General features: G+C 35.4%; 1 protein-coding gene across 1 annotated transcript; it reads left to right on the top strand.

The window, feature by feature from the left end:
- Positions 1-1,294: 1,294 nt before the first annotated feature.
- LOC110697997 (probable mannitol dehydrogenase) lies at positions 1,295-9,420 on the top strand. The gene is made up of 5 exons (XM_021875397.1): positions 1,295-2,078; positions 2,670-2,783; positions 3,551-4,064; positions 4,931-5,084; positions 9,160-9,420. Exons 1-5 carry the CDS (start codon positions 1,963-1,965, stop codon positions 9,372-9,374), a joined length of 1,113 nt encoding a protein of 370 aa, XP_021731089.1. The 5' UTR covers positions 1,295-1,962; the 3' UTR covers positions 9,375-9,420.
- The last annotated feature ends 7,311 nt before the right edge of the window (positions 9,421-16,731 follow it).

Below are 16,731 nucleotides of genomic sequence, written 5' to 3'. Positions count from 1 at the left end.
ACCATTATATCTTAGTAGTACTATTATATCTCATAGTGGTATAATATTTTGATGTACCATTTACATACTTATTTATACTATTAGCAAAATATTTATACCACTACAACATTTAATGATACTAGTTATCTATTAAATGGTAAATTATACTTCCATCATAATTTCAACTCTATTATTACATTGTCATCCTATATACAATGTTTGCATATATGAGTTATGCGCCAGACCTTCTCCCAAATGGAATATTCTAGCTAGTAGATCAATGATTGGATTTATAGGAAGTAGAACAAAAAAGACAAAGGAGAAAACCCACAAACATCCACCTAATCAGATCAATAACAATGGCTAGCATCCTCCACAGACCACAGGTTTCAAATGTCAACGCCTAATGAATAATCTATTTTTCTAACCTAAAAATTAGTTTTTGTTTTTAATTCATCTATATCTGTCCCAATCAAATCACTTGCAATATGTAAACTGTTTTAGGATGTTACTTTTATCTTCAATATTTCCACCGTTTTTTAATAATTGCCTCACTTGCCTTTTAAAAAAGTTTCACAAATATTAAATCATTTTTATTTTAGAACAAAAAGTATCTTTATTCACACGATAAATATCGAACATACCTTTACTTTTCACACTCATTTTTTAGTTTATATTATTATATTTACATCACATAGATAATTTTGCATTATTTATCTTTCTCTCTCTTATTATTACTCACTAGCTACCAAAATCATTGTGCCCGACCTATATGGTGAAATAATAATAATAATAATAATAAACAGAGAAAGTATATATTATATGTTAGGAAAAACTATAAAAAGTTTAATATTTAGAAAGTACTTCCTCTATTTTTTATTAGTTGACACATTTCATTTATGCACGTTTGTCAACGCATACTTTTAAATGTAAATACTACGTATCTTTAATTGCGTATTAGCAAAAATTATAAAATTTTGATATTTGGATACCAGACGTGAAACAAAACTAACAAAATTCCACATGACTATGTTTTTATCTAACATGAAATCATAAAATAAAGTCAAAGTAAGTTATGTGAATAGTGCATATAGTCAAAACGTGTCAACTAAAAAAAATGGAGGTAGTATGTATTAAGATACAACTTCTTCCATCTGTTTCATAATATTTACTTTCATATATTTGAAAAAAGAAATACTCCCCCCTTTTTTTTTTTTTTTTTTTTTTTTTTTTTTTTTTTTTTTAAAGCTAGAGTTGTATTTGCAATTTTTTTTGAGACACAACTTTGACCATCAATATCTTTAATTAGAGGTTAGTAAAAATTGTGAAAAATTAATTTATAAAAGTAGGCATTATGGCAAATCTAACAACATATTATATGATCATATTTATATATTATATATTGGTAAAATAATTAAATCAATGATGACATATGAATAGAGGAAAATTCCAACTTTAGCTTTTAAAAAAAACCTGAAGGAGTAATCAAAGTAGATTATTTCGAATAATAATAATAAAAAAAAAAAAAGTCATAACTTTGTGTAATTTGGGATGGATTTCAATATAAAGTCCAATAATTAATTCTCAAATGACAAGATATTGTTCAAAGAAACAATCAAGTTAGGCTCAAATCATACAACTACAGGAGGTCGGTGGGACAACTAAGAGTGGAGTTGATGTGTAACAAAATACCAATAACCTTTTCTAAAAGACAAAACATAAGATATTGTCTAGTGCATATCACGCACATACATGATTTGATTATAATCTAATTATTATTCCTAGATATGTCTATAATCTATATATTTAGACTGGTATTTATTATTGCTTCAAAAAAAAAAAAAAAAAAAAGAAAAAAAAAGACTGGTATTTATTAGCAGCCCTAGCTCTCACTCTCTACTGTCAATTTATTTGTTACAAAAATACAAACTTATCCTTCTTAAATTAGCCTGTGAGCTTGCATTTGTTCACCTTCATTCAACAATGGCACACTCTGAATATGTAGAAGAACAAGAGGCCGCCGTACATCCAGTAAAGACTTACGGATGGGCCGCTCGAGACGAGTCCGGAATTTTATCTCCCTTCTACTTCTCTAGAAGGTATTATCCCCTAGGTCATAGCTAATGTGTGCACTATAAAACATTCGTATGTGTACATCTTGCGTTGTTTTATGATTTATAATGGTGCATAAATAAATAAATAAAACTAGAGTTAATAATCGTACATGAAATTATAACAAGTTTGATATAACAGTATATTTTGTTGCATACTCATTTTAATAATTCATATTTTGAACCTGTGGTTCACTTCTTTCATTTTAAAATTTTAAAAATTCAGTTCATCATATTGATCTAAAAGTTCAGCTTTCTTAAACATTAAAGTTTACGAAATCCTTTTTAAAGTTTGTCTTGTTATAATTGTACGTTCACAACTTATTAGCTAAATACTTTTGAGCAACAATATCTTTAATTTCATATATGTACTCCATAATCTTATTAAACTGTAACTAATTTAACATATGAATTTATGTTTTTCTTATATTTAATTTATCGATAAATAATCATAAAGTTTCTTTGATCTCTTCAAATGGAATAATCAGTATTTAAAATGGAACAAACATAAAAGGAATTGTAGGATTACTCTATCAATTTCAACTGCTTAATAAATTAAATTTTCAAAAATGAATGTAGGATGACAGGAGAAAAGGATGTGAGATTTAAGGTGATGTACTGTGGAATATGCCACACAGACCTTCATTTTCTCAAGAATCATTGGGGAATTTCATCATACCCACTTATTCCCGGGTAATTATCAATATACTATGTTATTTGTTACTCCTATTAACCATGTTTAACAAATTTTAATTACTCCATTGTGTTAATTTCTTCTAATTTTTCCTCGTATCTATAATAAAATATGAATTCTTTTGCTGCTTTGTATGTCACAAGGTCATGGGATTAACTCCCACTAGGAGGCTTTTGGTTTCCTATCATATGTCTATATTTGTGCTCGTATCATCCCTAAAATCAATTTAAAAAAAAAAAAAAAAAAAATCTTTTAGGCAGTGTCCATTTGATGAATTATTTAAACGTTTAGTTTTGAGAATATTAACTCAACAATGTCTTCGATCATGTATGACAATTAATTAGCCAAACATTATAAAAATGATCTCTTGATGCATGTGAGGCTTTATTTTGTCTAAAATTATTTAGTTTAATTTATTTTCTTGGAAAAAACCTTCTATATATATATATATTTATTTTTTTGAATAGCTAAAAACCCTTCTATTGACTGAATAGATTTTGACATAAACCTTAATTTGTCGTATTTTGTTTGAATTAAGTCATTTACATATACAAGTTAAAATAAGATAAAACAAACACATCTAATAGACTAATATAAGTTTAGTACAATATATGTTGATACTCCAATCCATACTATATGTACTTGATTACTTTATTTTTAGTCATATGTAGCTATTGTAGACAATCTTTAATTTTCTCCTAGATTATTTTACATTCTCAAAAAAAGCTCTAAGCATTTAACCTTTGATCATTTAAAATTCAATAAGGCACGAGATTGTGGGAGTTGTGACTGATATTGGCACCAAGGTCACTAAATTTAAACTCGGAGACAAAGTTGGGGTAGGATGCATGATTGGCTCATGTCGCACGTGCGAGTCATGCGCAAAAAACCTTGAAAATTACTGCCCTAAAATGATCCTCACTTACTCTGGCAAAGACTATGATGGAACCACAACTTATGGTGGCTACTCCAATGAAATGGTGGCGGACCAACATTACGTTGTTCGAATCCCTGATGATCTTCCCCTCGACACGAGTGCGCCACTACTTTGTGCCGGAATCACGGTGTATAGCGCGTTGAGGTATTTCGAGCTTGATGAAAGAGGAAAGCATTTAGGGGTTGTGGGACTTGGAGGGCTTGGTCATTTGGCTGTGAAATTTGCAAAAGCATTTGGGTTGAAGGTTACTGTTATTAGTACTTCTCCTAGCAAGTGTAAGGAAGCTTTGGAACGTTTTGGTGCTGACCTTTTTTTGAATAGTCATGACCAAGATCAATTACAGGTATTTACTATTTTTGTTGTTTTATTTTGACTTAACACTTTTGTTGGCGTATAATTTTGACTCTTAAATATAAGTATATTATATTGCTAAAAATATAAATATCTAGACATGTGAATATAACAAGGTTTTGCAGGAACATATTTAATTTTCATTATGAGAAACAAAACATTAATCGGTGTGAATTTAGTGAATAGTGTGTCAAAAGTCATAATGAAACAACTACTAAAAAAAAGGAGGAAGTAAAATAATTTGCTAGAGCTTATTTAATACAAGTAGGTTGTAATGCATATTATTTAATTATACAAGTAATTGTAAAATTTTCTCTTAAAGTAATTTCTTGCTATCGATTTTTTGAAAGTACTCCTCTAACTGTCTAACTATCTTAATTTGACTGGTAGAAGGCTAGGACTGGATATAAATACTAGTCACTATTAAAAGGCACTCGGTATATAGAATAGTATGGTTTAATAAAACATTGTACGGATCATACCCTTATAATCATAAAATCATACTTTTATTTATTAAACCCATAATTTGTTTTATTATCATCTTATCTTGCAACATATATCTTCTATGTCGTATTATTTAATATGCATGTCAAATAATTGAGTTAGGTCCATAATTCACACATTTGACACCATTCACATGTTAAGGATAAATTATATCTTATGAAGATAGATATGTGAGGCACTCTATATTATTGTCTAAATTTAGTATTTATTTAAAAAGAACCATTATGTAATGAAGTTATTATTAAAAGTAGTATAACAAAAAAAGACGAAGATTACATTATATGGTGGCTACTAAAAGAAAATGAAGATATCATAAGTCACTAGTAAAAATAATATAATGTGGCACTAATGTAGGCAGCAACGAGCACTATGGACGGGATCATCGACACCGTGTCCGCTGATCATTCAATCGAGACCCTACTTCACTTACTTAAGTCTCATGGAAAGCTTATTGTGGTTGGTGTACCCCAAAAGCCTCTCCAAGTGCCTATCTTCACTTTGCTTGGAGGTAATCATACATTACTTTATTCAACTATGCATTATAGTTGCTACGAATTATTGGGCTATGTTCTGTTCGGCTTATTTTAATTTAAATTGATGTACTTGATATGTTCAAACTATTCAAGTCACATACTTTTAATTATTTGTATGTGTTTATTTATCACTAAAGATCTTTAATTGTTTCTTAAATTTAAAAAATAAAAATAAAAAACTAAAAATAAAAGAGAGAGAGAGAGAGAGATCTAATTGTGTAATCTAATAAATACGAAAATTTCATATTTGGAAAGTGTAATTGTAATGACATCTCATTTGATTAGTTTAGACCAAACAAATTAGCAAAAATTAGATTTGGTGAACATAGCTTTTGGGTATCAGGGTTTTGTTTTAACATACATTTTAGCAAAACTAAGTACAACTTTAATATGTGTTAAAAAACTGAAAAAAGTACAATTTTCATATAAACAAATAAAATAAATTTTAGTTAATTTTGAAAAGTAAAAAAAAATATAAAAACAAAAAAAATTATGTTTTCACAAAAGAAAATAAAATTAATTAATTAACTTCACGAAAAGAAATAGTTTCTACTATCCCCTAAAACACCATCACTAACTTTTATATGTGCCACATAGTATAGTCAGCCATCATAGGTTACTTGGCTAGTGTTATTGGGTTACACTGTTACAGTTATAATGGTTACTTTTGTTAGTAATATAGGGATTACCTTATTATTTAAGGGTTACTCAATAAGTATAATAATGAGTTACTCTGTCAGTATAATAGAGGTTACTATATCAGTGTTATAAGGGTTGATCTATTTTTTTTTTTACAAGCGGTCATATAATTTAGCCAGCCACACAAAAAACGCGCTAAAAAGTACACCATTGTTTTTGAAACTGTTTTCAGTGAAACTTAATCTCAAATACTCTTTCAATAGCCAAATAACTTGACCTTTTTAGATTTTTTTTTCCCGGTCAACAATTCCACCATTGTTATTATCATATTATTATAAACTTATAATTGCCGTTTCCCTACCCCTAATGTCCATCTCTATATCGTGTTTACAATTCCATTATTTATTATGCTTTCGTGGTAATTAAAAGTATATGGAGAAAGTCACATTTATTTAACTATTACTTCGTATATAACTTACCCACATATCTATATCTATACATTAATTTATTTTTAGATATTAAAAAGCATTTTAAAACAGAATGTGCGTCATGTGTCACCCTTTTAAGCTCTATAAACGTGTCAAGACATCAATATGTGCCATGTGTCACCTCTTTAAATACTATAAACATGTCACGTCACCTCCACAACATGAATTAAAATGTATATACAAAATTATAGTTAACTTGGATAAGATGATTACTCCTTAATTGTACTATTTGTTACATATCATAGGATAATTTAACAACTTCAAAAAATTGTATTTTACGATTTGATGAAAAATAAGAACTTTTTGTTAAATAGTCAATAGTTGAATATCTTTGAAAGTAACACACAAAATATTGAATATGTTTCTCCTAATACATTAAGCAAAATAATCAAACGCTAATTACAAACTAGTAATTCGCCCGAGCCACACACTAGTTACTCATATAAAATAGAGTGGTAAAAAAGTTGGATTCTCAACAATATTTCACGTTAATTAATTGGATAATTTACCAATTAGGTGTACTAGACTGTACTAGTAAGTATTGTTCCATTGATAAAAATGCATAGCCCATTAGCCCACTTTATTATCTATATCGTCTTGTCTGTTATTTAAGTCAATTATGGAAAAAATTAAAGAAATGAGTGCTATAAATAGAGATGTCAATGGGGCGGGGCGGGACGGATGTTGGCCTTCCCATCCCCATTCCCATCTAAAATTTTCATCCCCATCCCAGCGGCAGGTCTAAAATTCATCCCCATCCTCGCCCCGGCGGGTACAATTCCAAAACCATCCCCGCCCCAACCCCCACTTGGATATCCACCCCCACCTAATCCCCACCTAAGACCCGCCTAATCCCCGCCTCCCAAATACACAATCCTTCATAATTAATAAAGGTTGCAAAAAGAAAAAAATTATTGTTAATATTACACATTTATTTGTTTATAATATAAGTGTATTACAAAGTATTATATTTACTATTTTATTTTACATAATTTTTTTATAAAATAGTATAAAAGTATATAATTTTGTTTTTAAAAATATATGAATGTGGGGATGGGGCGGGTACGAAATGGGGTAGGTGGGGATGGGGCGGGTACGAAGTGGGGCGGGTGGGGCGGGGCGGGGATGGGGCGGGTACAACCTAAAATCCACCCCCGCCCCATCACCCATGGCGGGTATGGTTTTTATCCCCATCCTTGTCCCATCACCCGCCAAACCAAGACCCATCCCCGCCCCGTTGGGGCGGGGATGGGGCGGGTCTCCTATTTGACCCGCCCCACTGACATCCCTAGCTATAAAGGCTCCATTTATTTTACATTTTTTTTTTTGGGGTGAAGATCATTTACTTTACATGACTCAATTAATGTTCAAAATTACAATAACATATTATTCCGTATTGATGTCATAAGATAATATTTTATTACAACTACTCCGTATTGTTTACTGATTAGATAAATTTTATTGAAAAATAAAGTTTACAAATTGAAACTTATTACGCAATTAATTAATTTTTTTTTTTTTTTGGGAAAAGATACTTCGTGTATTATATAAAGTCCTAATAAAAGTGGAAATAACAAGTAAAACATAAATTTCATCAATTAACACATAATTAGTCATCCATTTCTAAGTTATTGACATCCATTTAAGAATATATAAAATGCTTCTCTCTTTTTTTTTTTTTTTTTTTTTTTGAAGAAAAAGAATATAAAAAAAATGCTTATTTATATCTCTTAGGGCTGCATATATTGTTACCCTATTTTTAAACAAGAAGATTTTAATAACTCCGTACATTTGTATTACAGTAGTAAATAAAATAGACTTTATTGTTTTTTATTTTACGTAATGTGAAGGGAACATAGGTTAAGCAATAATGCAATGGAAGTAAATCTTTGTAAAAAAAAAAAAAAAAAAAAAAAAAAAAAACAGAAAATTAGTTCTCCTACGCAAAATTAAGAAAAAATTGCCCAAAATAATCCGAACTTTGCCTCATTCGTCCAAAATAATCCCAACTTTTGAATATTTTTTAATAATTCGAACTTTAATATACATTCGCTTTAAATGGTCCCAATCAGTCATCTAACTTGTTATAGCAAGTTATCTAACACGTGTTGGCATGTAATAGGTCAAAAAAATTAAATAAAAAAAATTAAATTAAAAAAACATTTCAAAAAGTTTTTTTTTTAAAAAAAAAAAAACCCAAACCTAGCCGGCAGCCGCTACCACCGCCGGGAGGCTGCTGCCGCCGGCATCTCTTCCCCTTCCCCTTCCCCGTCCCATTTCCGGCCCCCCTCCCGTTCCCCCGCCAAGTTTCTGGCCCCCTATTCCCTCCCTCAACCGAAACCACCCTCACCCACCCAAACCCGAAACCCTAACCCCGACCTGAACCGCAACCACCCTCACCACTCAATTCTCTCTTTTCCAATGTCTTATTGTCTTCTGCATGCCATGCCTTTCCTACTTCCCATTCCCAAAATTTCCAATTTGCAACCTCAAATTTTGAAGATGAAGATGAAGAACAAGTAATGGGGATTGTTTGGTTTTCAAAGGTGTGGTATTTTAGGATAGGATGAGGGTCTGGTTGGGTGGGGGGTGGTGGTTTCGAGTCAAGGTGGAGGTGGGAGTGGTGGTTCCGGGGTCTAGGTTTGGGTGGGGTGGAGATATTGGTGGCTGAGCTGGTGTGACTAAGGTGGTGGTGGGTTTTTTTTTTTCATTTGATTTTACTCTTTTTTTGTGATCATTGATTTCATTTATTTATTTATTTTATTACCTGTTTAGCTGGTTCCAAGTCACTTGGAACTGTTTAAAATTAAAAGGGTATAAAGTTGGGATTATTTTGAGCGAATGGGGCAAAGTTAGAGTATTCTAAGCAATTATTCCTAAAATTAAATACAACTAACTAATGTGGTTAATTCCAAATTAACAGGAAGGAAGATGATAGCTGGAAGTGGAATTGGAGGGATGAAAGAAACACAAGAAATGTTGGATTTTGCAGCAAAACATAACATTAAGGCAGATGTTGAAGTGATTCCAATGGATTACATAAACACGGCCATGGATCGTCTTTCTAAGGGTCATGTTAGATATCGGTTCGTTGTTGATGTTGGCAACACATTACATAAAACAATGTCTTCAGTTTAGGATTATCTTAAGCTCATGCTTGATTTGGTGAACCATATTTTCGTGTATTTCGATATATATATATATATATATATATATATATATATATATATATATATATATATATATATATATAGCTATGTAGGATTTTAATTTTAAAAAATTATTAGAGCGCCACTTAGCATTAATATTTTTAAAACTGTACAATAGGATATTGTCACGCAAGATTAGTTTTTTTAAAGCGCTACGTAGGATTATAATAAAAAATCGCCACATAAGATTAACAATTTTAAAACACTACAATAGGATTATGCCACATATGATTAATTTTATAGCGTCACATAAGAAAATGTTATATTTTAGCCAATAAAAAAAGAATTGCAATTTATTTTAGATCAAAATTTTTATATTTATTATAAAAATAAAATCAACGCTTTTTTTTTTTGTGGCTGGCCATATCGTGTGGCTGGCAAAGACACACCCAAACACTGACCGAGTAACCCCTGACCATCCGAGTAACCCCTGATCGATTGAGTAACCCTTGACCAACCAAGTTACTCCTGACCAAGTAACCCCGACCACACGGTGTGACCAGCCAAATATGAAACTTTGTGAAATAAAATATTATCTCTTTATATTACGAATTTTATCTAAATATGAGAAACAAAGTTAATAATTTAATTTATAATTAAAAATTCAAGTACTAAGCAAGAAAATATCACAAAGTTTATTAGATAAATATAAATTAGTAAAATATTTTATTTGAAAAAATATAAAGAAACCTTGCATCGCACGGGCTTCATCTAGTAAAAATAATTTTACAATTTGTTAACATAGTTGTTAATTAAGGCCCTATTCTTTTGAACTGCTTTGGTCTTCTTTACTGGGCCTTCTTTACTCTGCTGAAATATGCTCTGCTTAGTATTAATAATTAACAAAATTAATAATTAATAATTAATAAATAATAAAATTAATAATATATAGTTATTATTTAATAATTAATAAATAATTTGTTTTTTGGTGTTCCACCCGGTTCACCCTTTGGGATAATCCGGATTCGGGGATCAGTTTAGGGTGCTTAGGTTTCAGTCCCCTCCCAATTGTTGTTGTGGGGGATCGAACACGCGGTACTCCCTATCAAGTGTAGTCCCAATCACCACTTCACCAACAACCAATTGGTAATAAATAATATTTAGTAGCATTAATAAATAATAGATCATAATTAATAATTACTAATAAATAAAGAGATGTTTAAAAGTGAAAATAAAATATTATAATTGTAGCGTTAAAAAAAGAGATAATTATTTTATTGATAATAAAAACAATTAAAAATATTAAAAAAATTATTAAGCGAATAAGCATAATGATAAGAAATACGTTAAATAATAATACTAATAATAATAATAATGATGATGATAATGGTGATACCTCTATTGCGCTTATTGATAGGGTTGCTAAGCTCGATGATCCTCAGTGCGAGCTGTTGTTGCTTAGGGCATGTGCCTGAGTTTGTAAACTCTACTTTGCTTTGCGTACTTGTGCTCCTAGCTAGTACTTTTGAGGTAGCTCAGCGCACATTGGATGAGGCTTTTTCATCTTCCTTGGAGCATATTGTTACTACTTTGGGGCCTAGGTTTGGCGGTTGGCAGTGGCGGCTTGCCACCTTACAATTTGCCTTTGGAGGGCTTAGTGTTTATTCTGCAGGTGATGTTCGTCATTATGCTTTTCTTGCTTCTCGGTTATAGTCTGCTGGGTTGCAGACAATGCTTCCGCTGCATGCTAGCATTGTTGGTCTTGGTTGTGCCTTTGATGAGGATTCGTTGAGTCTGTTTAATAGAACAATGGAGTCTGACATTTTGAGTAATTCTAGTGAGGTCGCTGCCCCTAAACTCATGAAAAATTTGGCAGATATATATTTCAAAAAGGTTACCGCTTCTACAAAATCTACCTTTTCTTTATCTCCTCGACTATCAGCATTGTGGAAATCGTAGCAGGGAGATCACACCTCTGCTTGGCTTTGGCTGATTCCTATTTCGGGGTTGGGTCAGATGATGAACCCAAAGACTTACCGGGTGTGTTATGCTACCGGTTGGGTATTCCAATGTTCACTGTCTCGACGCCGTGCTCTGCTTGTTCAAGGGTTTTTACTGGGGATATTTTCAGTGATCATGCGGTGTCGGGTGCTAGAATTGTGGGTATTAAACATCGTCATAATGTTGTTCGAAATACCCTCGTTGAAGTTTGCTATCGATTTGGGATTTCAGCAAGAAAGGAGGTTTACATTGGGTTGTCTTGAGGGAACGACAAGGCCCTCAGACCTGTAGATGTGTTTGTTTATTCCTGGGATCGTGGCCGTGATGTTTATGTTGACTTGACAGGGTCTTCTCCTTTGACACAATATAGGTTATCTGACGTTGTTCCTGGACGCGTTGTGGCTGACGCGGCTTATCAAAAACGGGTCAAGTACGAATCTAGTTGTCTGGCAATTGGATATTGTTTCCTTCCCTTCTCAGTTTCTTCACTTGGGGAATTAGAGAAGGAGGATGTTGCATTGCTGAAGTAGATTCAGAAGTTCTCGATAACTCAAGACATATGGACTCGTGCTGCTGCTCATATTTTCACTAGGATAGACTTTGCTATAGCTAGAGGAGTGGGGGCCCACATTGTTTCTCGGCTTCCACTAATTTATTATAGGTTGTATGACTTTGATAGTTTTTGAAAAATAATAATAATAATAATAATAATAATAATAATAATAATAATAATAACGGCGATCTTTATGGGTGATTAGGGCTGCTTCCACGTCCAAGTTCCGGCGACTTCCATGATCAGGCGGCTTCCACTGCGGCAACTGCTATTTCTGGCAGACTCCAGCGGTCTCAAGCGGCTATTTCATGGCGATTTTCAGGCGGTTTGCGTGTTTGTCTTTAGGCGTGTTCAAGTCGGGAAGCAGTTCCCGGCGGTTTGCGTGTTGTACGTTCAGGTCAGGCGACTTTCAAGTGAAACTCAAGAGGTTTCTTGGCGTTTTTATTGGTGCGATTTGCTCAATAATTTGGTGCAGTTTTTGGGCGTCTTCTTGATCGGTTGTTTCTGGGCGGTTTTGGTGCGTTTTCAGGCAGCTTTCAGGTGCGTTTTTCGGTGAAATCAAGGTGTAATTCTGCTAGGTTTTCAGGCGTGGTTCTACTCTATTTTTTGGGTGCGTTTTTGGTGCAATTTTCAGGCAATTATTAGGCCAGTTTTGCGGGCAGTAATCCTCTCGAATATTAGTGTTGTTTTTAGTCAGTTGGGGCAGTTTTCAAGCGGTCAGTTTGGTGCAGTTTGGGTGTGTTTTTGGTGCTGTTTTTTGTGCAGTTTCGGTGTGGATTTGGTGCTGTTTTTTTGGTGTGGTGTTGGTGTTATTTGGGTGTGTAGTTTTGGTGCGATATTGGGTCGTTTCATGTGTAGTTTGTGGTGTGCGGTATTGTGATCTTCTCGTGGCAAGTTGTGGTGGGTGTTATGCCTCCTTTAGTTCGCTTTCATTGCCCGTTTGTGGGTCTTAATGGGTGTCTTGATGGTGAGGGGAATGGGCTCTCTAAAGCATATTTGATCACTTATCTTCGTGACCGTCATTGTTGTGCGGATGTGCGGGATATGACCCAAAACTCTCTTAGTTCTGATTTAGCTATTTTCTTAGAGGTGGAGTCAACCTTTCGTCGTATGGGAATTTGGCTTTGTGGGGAGTGTTTCAAGACACATACTCTTTGTACGAAGTGTCGACATGGTCCTAGTTCTGATGATATGGGGATGGTGTTGCTCGGTTTGTTCTTTATGGTTTTCCTAAACCGTAGGTTCTTCTTCGTAGGTATCTGATCTTGTTTCTAGTGTGCCTCGTGAACCTCATTTTGCATTTGATGTTTCTCTCCTTGATAGTTTGCTATCTAAGCGGTTTTGTTCGGTGAAGTCTATCCCTCCTAAGTGTCGCTTGGGTTTTTCTCGGGTTCTCAAAGGAGCGCTTGATAAGGTGATTTGCAAGCCTGATGACATCTCTTGTTTGGTTCAATTGTTTGTGTTGTCTCTCTGTGGCCTTAAAACCATTTCTCCCAAGAGTAGTCGTGAGTGTTCTTCGGGTGTCAGGCGGCAACGACAGGAAGAAATTATCAACGTTGCTATTCGTTCTTGGTGTGAGCCTGGTGGTTCTGTGAATCTTGTGCGGGACGCGTTGGCTGATGTGTCTTTTCCTTTGGTGGATGCTGATGAGGACCGTGATTTTTCTAAGCGTAATATTAAGCAATGTAGGAGAAAGATTTATGACGCACATTACACTGCTGCGGTTAGGGTTTTTTTGTCTTCTGGTCTTGCCCCTTACAATGATGCTACTCTTGCGGATTTACAAGCTAAGCCTCCTTCCTTTCCGGCTCCTATCTTACTGGATATCCCCGTTGATCATCCCCTTATTGCTAAACTTGTTGTTGTTTAGGACCAGGTTAGGGGTTTTCCTCGTGGTACGGCATGCGGTAGAGACGACTTGCATGCTCAACACCTTATGGATTGCTTGAGTGGTGCTGTAGTTGTTGTTTCAGATGAGATGGTGGAATCTATTACGCAGGTGGTTAATCTCTTTCACGTTGGGAAATGTCCTGCTGAGCTGGGAGAATATATTGCTAGTGCTCCTTTCACGCCGCTTGTAAAGCTTGGAAGTGGTATTCGGCCTATTGCTGTGGGTACCATTTGGAGGCGCTTGGTTTCAAAGGTTGGGGCTGCTTTAATTGGTCCACGTATGGGAAACTATTTAGGAGGTCTTCAGTTTGGTGTTGGGGTGCCGGCAGGTGGTGAGGCTATTCTTGTAGTTAATCGTTTGGTTGAGGCTCGTGGTGGTGATGTTGGCCTCTCTATGGTGCTGGTGGATTTCCAGAATGCCTTTAATTTGGTTGACCGTACGACTTTGTTGCATGAAGTTCGTCTCCGTTGTCTAGCTCTCTCGTGCTAGGTTGAATTCTGTTACTCTACTCCAGTCAGGCTGTTCTATGGGGAGCATATCTTATGGTCATGTCAAGGAATGTAGCAGGGTGATCCTCTTGGCCCTTTGCCTTTTGCTTTGGTGCTCCATCGTTGGTATTTCGAATAAGGGATTCTTTTGACTTATGTTTGAAGGCTTGGTATTTAGATGACGACACTATTATTGGTGATACCTTGGTGGTTGGAAAGGTTATGGAGTTGATTTTGGTGGAGGGACCTCGTCTCGGCCTCCATGTAAACGTTGAGAAAACAAAAGTTTTCTGGCCCACGGAGGACCCATGTAGCCATCTCATCGGTGTCTTTCCTCCAGATATTGCTCGTATTGTGCAGGGTGTTAAGTTGCTTGGTGGTCCTATCAGTGCAGATTCCTCTTTCTGTGGTGAGGTTGTTTTGCAGAGATTGTCGAAGACCATTTTTCTAATGGATGTTGTTGCTAAGCTTGATGATCCCCAATATGAGTTGTTACTACTTCGTGCGTGTACTGAGGTTTCAAAACTCTACTTTGCTATGCGCACTTGCCCCCTCGTCTTTTTGAAGCGACCCATATTTCTTTTGATGTGGCCCTTCGGGCTTCTTTAGAGCGCATTGTTACTGCTTCGGGGCTTGGTTTTCTTGATTGGCAATGGCGACTTGCCACCTTGCCTTTTGCTTATGATGGACTGGGTGTTTATTCAACGGGTGATGTTTGACACTATGTTTTCCTTGCGTTGCGTTTGCAGTCTATTGGTCTTCAGGCTACGCTTCTTTGCGATTCTGGTATTGTTGGTCCAGTACCGGCCTTCGATGATGCTCTTAGTCTTTTTGATAGGACTGTGGAGACTGACCTTATGAGTAACCCTAGTGAGGTTGCTGCCCCAATATCGGAATTATATCTCGGTTCATGATACCCTTGTTGATATTTGTTTTCGCTCTGGGATTTCTGCAAGAAAGGAGGTTAACGTTGGGTTGACTGGAGGGAACGATGGGGCTCTTCGACCAGCAGATGTGTTGCTTTATTTGTGGGACAGAGGCCTTGATATATGTGTTAACTTGACGGGGTCTTCTCCTTTGACACAATGTGGGTTGTCTGACTTCGTGACTGGTTGTGTTGTGTCGGCTGTGGCTCAGCGGAAGCGAGACAAGTATGGGGCGCGTTGCAGGGCTATTGGCTATGGTTTTCTTTCTTTCTCCTTTTCTTCATTTGGGGAATTAGAGAATGATGTTGTTGCGTTGCTGAAGCGGGTTCAGACGTTCACTAGGACTCAGGATATTGGTGCTCATGTAGCTGCTCACATCTTCAACAGGATCGGGTTCGCTATAGCTAGAGGGGTGGGGGCCAGATTCTATCTCGGCTCCCTAATAATTTCTTGTAAATCGATTGACTTTGTAGGTTTTTGTTATACAACAACTACTACTCTGCTGACACCTGCTCTGCTCTGCTCAAAAGCTTATGAGAACAGGGCCTAATTATCCTATCCAACCAAAACTAGTTATTAAGTCAGATCGGGTACAATGAATGTAGTCTTATTGAAAGAATTTCTGGTGGCTTGATGAAAAAACTTAATTAGCTTAACAATCAAGTTAATTTTGTGAATTTACCAATTGAATTAAATAGCTCCAATTGATATTATTATTGCAATTAACAGCATGCCACCATGACTATAGATGTAAGCATGAAATCCATTACACTACTAGAAAACAGGCCATTTTCGACGGAAAAATTCCGTCAGAAACACCCTAAATTCCGTCAGAAAACCTGTTTTCGACAGAAATTCCGGCGGAACCAGTTGTCGGAATAGATTTTGTAGGAAATATGACCTTTTCCGATGAAAATTATGTCAGAAACACTTTTCCGACGGAATTCTTTCGTCTGAAGAGATTTTTCGGCCCCGAAAAGTCCGTCGGAAATTTCCAACGGACACATTTCCGCCAGAAATTTCCGTCGAAAAATGCTTCAGTGAAATAAAAAAAATAAAAAAATAAAACACGCCGCACCACCATCGGCACGGCGTATCACCACCTTCAACCCCTAACAAATCCAACCCCAACATCAGACCACCACCACCACTACCCCCACATTAGACCACCACTCGCCCCAAACTAACCCTAAGCCCATATCTAAACTATCCCCACCTTAACCTTAAACCCACCACACACACACACATCACACATGCAAACACATCAGCCACACCCACCACCACCACCACCGAACCCTAACCTAGACCCACCTAACCCAAACCTTGATCGAACCCTAACCAAACCCCACCAAACCCAAACCCAAATCCACCCACCTAAAACACCCAAACCCTAACCCAAACCTTGACCGAACCCACACCTAAAGCCACCCACCTAAAACCATCAACACAAACGGCCAAACCAACCACCACAACCCAAAAATTAATAA

Source organism: Chenopodium quinoa, unplaced genomic scaffold, assembly GCF_001683475.1.
Source record: "Chenopodium quinoa cultivar QQ74 unplaced genomic scaffold, ASM168347v1, whole genome shotgun sequence".
Classification (NCBI taxonomy): domain Eukaryota; kingdom Viridiplantae; phylum Streptophyta; class Magnoliopsida; order Caryophyllales; family Amaranthaceae; genus Chenopodium; species Chenopodium quinoa.
The sequence above is the reverse complement of the archived record's forward strand: the minus strand, read 5'-3'. Positions and strand labels throughout refer to the sequence as shown.

Bases quoted from the DNA above. Each gene is read 5' to 3' on its own strand.
- LOC110697997 (XM_021875397.1), top strand. From the start codon at position 1,963: ATGGCACACTCTGAATATGTAGAAGAACAAGAGGCCGCCGTACATCCA. The intron at 4,065-4,930 runs GTATTTACTATT...GCACTAATGTAG, and splicing joins ATGACCAAGATCAATTACAG to GCAGCAACGAGCACTATGGA. The intron at 5,085-9,159 runs GTAATCATACAT...CCAAATTAACAG, and splicing joins TATCTTCACTTTGCTTGGAG to GAAGGAAGATGATAGCTGGA.